Source organism: Gastrolobium bilobum, unplaced genomic scaffold (genome assembly GCF_033153095.1).
Source record: "Gastrolobium bilobum isolate Gb01-03AN ecotype WA unplaced genomic scaffold, APGP_CSIRO_Gbil_v1 utg8540, whole genome shotgun sequence".
NCBI lineage: Eukaryota > Viridiplantae > Streptophyta > Magnoliopsida > Fabales > Fabaceae > Gastrolobium > Gastrolobium bilobum.
Genome location: NW_026898089.1, coordinates 42,220 through 51,075, shown reverse-complemented (window position 1 = coordinate 51,075; position 8,856 = coordinate 42,220). Strand labels below are relative to the sequence as shown.

The 8,856-nt window shown below is 34.3% G+C and overlaps 1 protein-coding gene across 2 annotated transcripts; it reads right to left on the bottom strand.

Annotated features, from left to right (window-relative positions):
- Window positions 1–1,999: 1,999 nt before the first annotated feature.
- Window positions 2,000–7,884, bottom strand: LOC133312788 (putative serine carboxypeptidase-like 52). Of its 2 annotated transcripts, XM_061514057.1 has the most exons (14): window positions 7,651–7,884; window positions 7,408–7,553; window positions 6,568–6,644; window positions 6,291–6,413; window positions 6,074–6,176; window positions 5,835–5,872; window positions 5,067–5,165; window positions 4,884–4,970; window positions 4,621–4,767; window positions 4,152–4,223; window positions 3,950–4,068; window positions 3,740–3,853; window positions 3,595–3,640; window positions 2,000–3,505 (listed from the first exon to the last, which is right to left on the bottom strand). In XM_061514057.1, exons 1-14 carry the CDS (start codon window positions 7,848–7,850, stop codon window positions 3,422–3,424), a joined length of 1,455 nt encoding a protein of 484 aa, XP_061370041.1. In that variant the 5' UTR covers window positions 7,851–7,884; the 3' UTR covers window positions 2,000–3,421. The 2 variants fall into 2 exon arrangements, with proteins under 2 accessions (XP_061370041.1, XP_061370042.1); XM_061514058.1 differs by lacking the exons at window positions 4,621–4,767; window positions 4,884–4,970; window positions 5,067–5,165; ... (3 more) ...; window positions 6,568–6,644; window positions 7,408–7,553 and having other exon boundaries at window positions 4,152–4,221.
- Between the last annotated feature and the right edge of the window lie 972 nt (window positions 7,885–8,856).

Below are 8,856 nucleotides of genomic sequence, written 5' to 3'. Positions count from 1 at the left end.
TGGTGATTTCTCTCCTTCAGTTCATTGCATGTAATGTCCACTTTGAATTTCATCGTTTTTGTTTTTCCTTCAAATCGGACATCGTTCGAACCTTCAAAATGCCTCCCATTGCAGTAAATAACTATAGGAACCATGTTTGGACTTGAACTCATCTTTCACACGAAAATTGGGTCTAGGTTTTGGGTTTGGATCTTGGTTCAGATTTTTGAGCACAAAATAGAAATGTGGAGGTGTAATGCCAATGTCCTACCAAGATTAAGTTTTTTGAGATGATGAGATGAAATATGTGTGATGATTCAGAATAGAGATGTCAAGGGAGAGAGATTTAGGAAAAAAAAATCTATAACTCACAACAATGGCCGAAACTCATTGATATTGGGGTTTCTGGCCGAAATTTACCCGGGTAGCCCCCTCCCTTCCCGGGTAAATAATTCAATCATTTTTTCAGATTTTTGAAATATATCAAGGTATCCCATTGACTATCCGGGTAGGGTAAAATTTTCAAAAAATACCCGGTAGGGAGGGAGCTACCTGGATAGGCTTGATGGTCAACGATCAAACATGGTAAATTGGTGTTATGGTTTTTGGAAAGGTTAAATTTTTGAAATATTTTATAATAAAAGTCAATTTGATAATTAATTATTAAATAAAAACTAGGTCAAAAAGCCCATGATAACCACCTAACCAAACACCATCGAGAAGCTCGTTATGGTGCAGAGAATAAAGAGGATAAGATAGTTTATCATATCCTACTCTTATCTAAGGTTTGACTCTAGTCTAGCTTCTCTTCCTCTTCCTCTTTCTCTCTCTACAACTAGACGTTGTCTTCTCGCTCTTTCTCTTGGTCTGCAGAGGAGTTCTCGAATTGCCATTACCAGCGAAAATGATGGCTGGTTGTTCTCACAGCCATGTTGAATTAGTTCGTGGGCAACTTTTGGTGGGTCTCAATAATTTCTGGGATTGAGGGGGTAAAAAAACCCTTGAATTTAGGAACATTGGATTGAATAGACTTTGTTGTCTTGTTTTGTTGAGAAATTACTCACAATTTCTTGCTGAGCTGAAGTTCTAATTTTATAATTGCACAAGTGTAGCTCAGAATCAGAGGCAGTGAGAAATTTAGAAGGGATTTTGAGAAATGGGTAATCCTTTGTTTTATGAGATATTGGAAAAACCAGTCACGAGTTGTGTTATAGGAATATGCAGTGTGATTTGGTTCTATATACAGAAGAAAAATATTGGATATTCACATGTGGGTATGAGTTATGAGACTGCCATAGAAGGGCATTATTGGAGGATAATCAATCACCTCTGCATTTTCACATATGAGTGTTATTCATCTTGTTTTTAGTATGAGTGCACTTTGGAGTCTTGGGGTGGTAGAGCAAATAGGCCACTTACCATTTGTACGGTTTTTGGCATCAGGAAATGGCAGAACACTGCAGATGAGTGTGTTACCAAATGCAAATGGAAATGTTGAAATTGTCTAACGTTAAACTGATTTATCATTGGGATATCAGATGTTGCCTTGACACAATCAAATATTTAGCAATATGATTCTAATTCTTCCAATATAGAATTTGTTCACTGCTTCTTCATATCTATTTTCAGAGTTTTCATCTTTAGCTATGTGATAATGAATGCTTTCAAATGATTCTGTATATCAATTTGATGAAGTGATACTGCTCATTGCGAATGTCCTGCTACTTTCTGCTTATTTAATTTGTTTGCTAGTTTCAGTTTATTTAATTTGTTTGCTAGTTTCAGTTTATGTTGTGTTCATGGATGATAAGATCGTATTAAGATGACTTCTATCATGTGGGTAGAATAGGATAATGGCAGTAGAAATGGTATCGTTCTGGATTTGCAATTTACGTTAATCAATTGATTATGAACAATTTACATTAATCAATTTTAAAATAGGAATTAATGTATAAATAAATTAAAAAAGAAGTTTAACAATCAAATAAAAAAGAATTATATGAAAATTTATTATTGAAGGTATTTTTGTCTATTTTAAACATATCCTGATGCAATAAGATTTACACCAAACATAGGATAAACTCATATCTTATCATTATCCAAACCCCTTATCCTATCATGTGCAACAAACGAGCCTGAATGTCTATGTTAACAACATCAGGTCTCCTGAACTCACTGTCATGGATATCTTTGTTACGCCATAGTCATATGTACCAGCAAGAGGTGAAGAACAGATCCCTCCAATTTGGGCATCTGACATCAATAAACAGTAAGCATTTCTTCAACCAAATGCTCAGATTCTGTTCACTGTAGAAAAATGAAGGCTTTGAAACGAACAAAGAACAATTCCATATCTTAGAGACAAGGGGGCAATCTGTAAAAGCATGGAGAATGGTTTTAATTTTATCATGACAATGGAAGCACCTGTCAGATGTGTTACCCCACCTAGCTATTAATTGTTTGGTGAGAACTTTGCCTTGGGCAAGCTTCCAAAGCAGGAATTTAAATTTCTCAGGCACTTTCCACTTCCAGATGCTTTCCCATGGAAAATTCGAGGAGAGTCAAAATGCATTAGGCTTGAATAAACTTGTTTAACCACTGAGATCATAGGGTTCGAACCTTTCCACTATAACATATCACTTCCAACTTCAGCAGATGGAGGGGGGGATAGTTACTATCATATTCACCACTTCCTGGTCGAAATAATGATGCAGAAAATTAAAATTCCAAGTGCCAGACTCTTTATCAATGCAATCGGCCACAACATCTGCAATAAGGAGGTGGTAAGGATAATTAACAGCAACATTTAGTAATTTTGGAATACTCCCTAGCCAATTATCCAACCAAAAATTGGTGTTTTTGCCATCTCCAATATTCCACCGTAGATTTTCCAGCAACAAAGGCCAAGTTTTGGCAAGACTCTTCCATAATTTAGAATCATAGGCTTTACTGAAGCATTGTTTATACAAATCCACCATCCTGCCATATTTTGCAACAAGAACCTGAGACCAAAGCTGATTAGGATCTTGAATAATAGACCAAGCCATTTTTAGAAGAAAAGCCTCATTCTGCTTCTTCAAATTGATGATTCCTAGACCACCAAAACTCTTTTAAGTTTACACAGTTGCTCCCAAGAGACAAGGTGGGCAGTCCTTCTCTCTCTCGAGTGTCACCCCAGATAAACCTTCTTTGGATTTTTTCAATTTCATCACAAATCCCAAGAGGAATAATATTATTTTGCATGTCACCCGAAAGGAATTGAAGAAATTACGGATTTAGCAAGTACCACTCTAAATCATCTTATTTGAAATACGGATTTCATTATTTATTTTGAGAAAGATACATACATTTGTTAAGCGAATAAAATCTACCCAATGACATGGAATGAATGCAAGTTTATAGCCCTTGCCAACTTAGGAGATGACCTTATTTAATCATATTCCTAGAGAGCACTATTAGATATCCACCTACTGTACATGGCAAAGCATTCTTCGGGCTTGTACTCTGGAGCTGTGTGCCCTCCACCCTGAAATAGAATAAACAAACAAATAATGATTGACATATATCTCGTTCTCAGGACATGACAATTGACAAATAATTGAACATGAGGCTTGCCTTCACTGTTGCAAATGTCATCCGATTGGAGTAAGTCCTTGTGTATCTACTTGCACAAAAGCAAATATTAAGTACATAACTTAGTTAGCATTTCACATAAATCCAGCATGGTTATTATATAACACTATTATAGTTAGGGGAATACCCTGCAACTTGGCCATTTGTATACCATTGCCTCCAATCATCCACAATGGAGTAGTTCAAAGATCTTACCCATGCTTGAGTCGCCAAGAAAGGAATCGTCATGTCATGATCGCCACTGTTAGCAATATATAAATTTTGTTTGCCGTTTAGATACAAACAATTCATCTGTGATATTTTATGCAATATCTGAAAGAAATCAAAGAATATTGACCTGTATATCAGTGAACGATAGCCTTTTCTACTAAGATTTACATGATACTCATAGCTGCTAAAAATTTCTTTCTTGTTAGGTATATCGTAGGTACAACGATGCCATTTCCCTGTACTTCCCTGCAGCACGTGCGGGCAAGCTTAATGTCATAGTTGTATTGCTAACTATGTGAAGAAATTACTTTCACATGTATCAGCTATACCTTGCGTATGTGCAGTGCATTGCGAACATTATCATCATTGGCCCAATAACCGCAAAGGAAGTATGCATAACTCTAATGATGGAAAGGAAATAAACATCAAGTTAACATAAATATTTGAAGGTTTATGCTGCAAATACAACTAATAGAAGATTGGATAGTTAATTTACAAATGGTAAATGGAACGGCAAACTTATGGTATAGCAAGATTCTATTTGCATATTATAAAGAACCAATTCAACCTAGAAACTGAAGATGATTTTATAAATTATTTGAAGTGGTGTTAAGTGAAGGCTATCTTAATGGTTTTATAAATTATTTGAAGTCAGGACCACTTGCTCACAGATGTTATGATATAATGTAAAGAACTAACTCAATTCAAAAATTTAAGAGATGGTTCATCTTTATATATTATCTAACACATAAAATACACATAGGAAACATCTCTGATTCAATAAGGCATGAAGGTTACCCGACAGTTTAAGGGTGGCAATTTGAGATGGCTATTGAGGTACTTCCAGGGATATTTCTGAGTTAGAGATCTCCTCCAAGAAACTTTAGTATCAAGCCACTCACATAACGGGTCCAAAATATGAGCCGTATTAATTCCTGATGTAGCCTGTGGAAATGGAAGAACGGTTAACTTAGTGATTGTTCTTTTAAGACTAGAAAATTCTACTCATGAAAATTTGGTAAGAAGGATAGGAGGGACAGCAAAAAATAATGGATGTCTACCTCATTGTAGGACTGGATATCTCTTGAACAGAGTAAATTTTTGGTGTCTACACTTACATACTCTCCTTTACAATTTTTTTGCAGTGACTGTTCATTAAAAAAATAGAGATCCATTAGCATTTGACTTTTGTTTCGTTAATACAAATTTTAAGAATAGATACTGAGGAATTATAATTAAATTACCTCGTATAGTTCATCACAAATAAGTCCCATTCCATGAGAAAAGGGGATTTCATAGTTTTTTTCCCTTCCAGTTGTTGCGGCATTTCCCAGCAGGTATCCCTGCAGAAAAGGACGTTTAATAATCAATCTGGCAGCTGATCTAACTAGTGGATATCTAACCAATGCCATTCAATATAATCAATTCTATGAGGATGGACAACTTTGCTGAGATCATCCCTTCAGCACAATTCCACTTTTCTGAAGTCAATTGTACAAACTCTCACCCCCCCCCCACATATAAAGCCTCTTCTTGTTTCTGAGTTTTCCATTAAAAAAAAGATGTACAGTCTCTTATTTTGTATCAATATACATCTTTGGCAATTGATATTTGCTCCAAGTGTATTATACTCAACTATTCAAATCTTAGTATAAACCGAACAATTTATGTTTTAACTCCAACTGTTTTGTCCCATATCACAGTCTGTTTGATGACTTTCATCAAATTAATCAATCAATCTGTGTTTAATACTCTTATTGAAGTATATTAAGTTACTACTAGGAATGGACGAGTAGTGAATGGTTTGAATATTGCACGAGATGCTAAGTTCAAAAATTCATGCTATCATTCTACAAAACCGAAAGTAAAAAGTTTTCAATCCTAGACTTGCATTTTTTACATAATTACGGCACACAGAATACATTTCTCCTTACACTCTCTCCACACATACATTATAGCACTAGTTAAAAGAATATATCCCTAAGATAAGAGAGGTACTTTAAGACACTAACCTGGAGATTTATCCATGGTTTGACCCCATTTTCATTTCCTGCATAAAAAGGGAATATGTGAACAATTAAACTTTCAACGTAGTTATAGCAACCTATAGTATATAGTAAGACAATGGCACTGCTGGAAATATTATGGTGTACATATCAGTCGTCACAAACAGTCAAGTGGGCATTAGCTTCTACCTACGTCTATGGTTCAAATTTTTCCATACATATTGAGGCATATGTGAATTTCGTACCTTGTGAAATCTCTTGAACAATGACTGGAATAGGAATGCCAGAGTATGAATCGCCACCAATGTAAACCTCATTTGACAGAAATTTTGGATGGTCAATCAGCCACTACAAAGATTTAAACATGATTATAACAATTTAATTGACGGACAGATATAAATGAATACAAAATAATAATAATAATGATCTTGAAATAAAATCAAATAAAATTTGGGTGGATACCTTCCTAAGAAATTGATGGACTTGGTGAACTAGTCTCCAGTCACTTCGTTGAGCGGCAGACTCGGTTGTGGCATAAGAGAAACCCGTGGAAACAGGCAAATCTACAAATATGATGCTACTTACCTACCAAGAAAAATTATGATAAATGCCACTAAATATGGAACACAGATTTAGTAAATACTAAAAAATTCAAAAGGATTTGATGAAATAAATATAATAAATGCCAAATTATGTACTTCAACAAACAAAAAGGTGTACGTTTACCCCCAAAACACACCTTTGTCCATGAATGTGACCTCAAGACCAAATTAGGCAGGCTCCCATTGTAATCCTCTTTTATAAATGCAAGTGGACCTGCAACGCCCAAATAGAATAAACATATATGTTTCAGCTGTTTCTTATCTTGTTACCTATTATTATAAGCTCAAATTAACAAAACATTCCAGTATCATGAACCATTGCACTTTCAAAACTAATGATTAGAAATTCCCCTTCCCTTTGTATTAGATCGAAGTCTGTTAAAAACCACTTCAACCCAAAATCTTATCTTGAGTGAGGGCCTTTCTAATGATTATATTATATTCTCTAACACACCCTCTCACGCAAGAGCCCTTTGATCTGCCTTGTGCTGCACAAGCCCATTTTTTGGTCTGCCTTGTGCTTTTGTGACCTCATGGTCCCTTGAAGCTCACCATGTAAAGAACTAATTCAACCCAAAACCTTAAAATGTTGGGTGAGGACCTTTTTAATGATTTATATTATATTCTCTAACAAAGTAACAAATTATTTGACTCTTCCACCCTAAAAATAATCATCATAATAATAATGAAAATGAAAAAAAAAATAATCATATGATTGAAGAGAGACTTCTTGTATTAAGCTTTGATGACAAATGACATGCATGTTTTTATACGTATTCATCGTTCATTGACCGTCTGCTCCGAAAATTTGATGAATAAAGTGGAAAAAAGGTATTTGTTGGTATGAATTCAAAACTATGTGTAAAGAGTATCATAATAGTGAAGTTGGAGAACACAAAACTGGCAAAATAATTCTAATACCTATATTGAGACTATCCAAAAGTGATTTCAAATATGGAAATGAAAGTTGGTGAAACCTATTTCAAAGACAAGGCCAGACAAGGCAGAGCAACCAGGACCACCCGTTAGCCAAAGCATGAGAGGATCCTCCTTTGGATTGTTCTCTGACTCAATGAAGTAGTAGAATGCTTGCACATCCTCTGATTCACCCACTCCCACATACCTGATCAACATATATCATATGCATGTGTATAAAATTCAAACAAATGATTTTAATCCCTTAAATTAAAAAGACCATAGTCTAGCCAAGTTTAACAGACCCGGTTTCAAGCACAAAAGGAAGGGGTCCCTCGAATCCAGGAAGGAACTGTACTAAGGATCCGCATGTAGCAATTGGAAAGAAAATATGTAATAATAAAAGAAGGGGAAGTAGAACACCATGATAAACCAAACCAGAATAACTAAAACTAGAACTAGACTTTGCCATTTTTAATGGCCTCTCCCATTTCTCTCTGTGCATTTGTATGGTTTTTAATTTGAGCCACTTAGTTCTAGAAATTATCAGAATTGTAGTTGTCAGCAAAGACACTAATAAACAGTAATTAAAGGGCATTGGGAAAAGTAAGAAAAACACGGCATCCATTATTTTATTTTATTTTAATAAAAATTACAAGCATCCGAGGAGGTGTATTCTTATTAAGGAAAAGTTTCTCGCATTTCTCTCGTAGTTTACTCCATAATCACTTATGTCCTGTGATTTTTTTTTTATCACATATGTCTCTATGGTTTGTAAAAAGGTATGCTTTTTATCACATATACTCCTATGATTTCTTATTTTTTACAAAACACAGGGACATATGTGATAGAAAAAAAATCACAGGGGCATAAATGATTCTGAAGCAAACCACAAGGGCATTGGTGAACTTTTCCCTAAAAAAAAAATAAAGATAGGATCTTACTTCTTTGCAAGAGTGAAATAACACAAGTTGTGTCATCTAAAAGGACAAATATTTTTCCCATCCTAATAAACTAAAAAAAAAATAGTTTGTGGCAGGTAAATTATTTATGTCATAATTGGAGAAATAGTTTAGTCATAATTAAATCAATAAATCTAGAGAAATATTATTTTTTTTCATAAAAAATAATTATCTTATGTTATAAAAAAAAGATGAATATATTTCACTGTTATAAAAAAAATTGCAAAAATTAAAATAAAAAAACATGAGAGAAGTTATCTCCTAAAAAAAAGTAATAAAACCCGTAAATATAACTATAAAAAAAAAAAAAGGGTCCTCGTTTTTGTGTAGCAGCATATAGAAACAATGTCTGCCTCAGAAATAAAATTATTTCTGCAACACAAGAAATAGTTTTGCCATAAAAAAAACAAAAAAGAACTTCACGACACTTTTGTCTCGCAGAATGACATCACAATTGCCTGTGTCAACAAATACACTATGCACGAACTAATAAATAATAATCAAAAGAACAAATCTTACGCGACAGTTTTGTTTATTCATGTCATGACT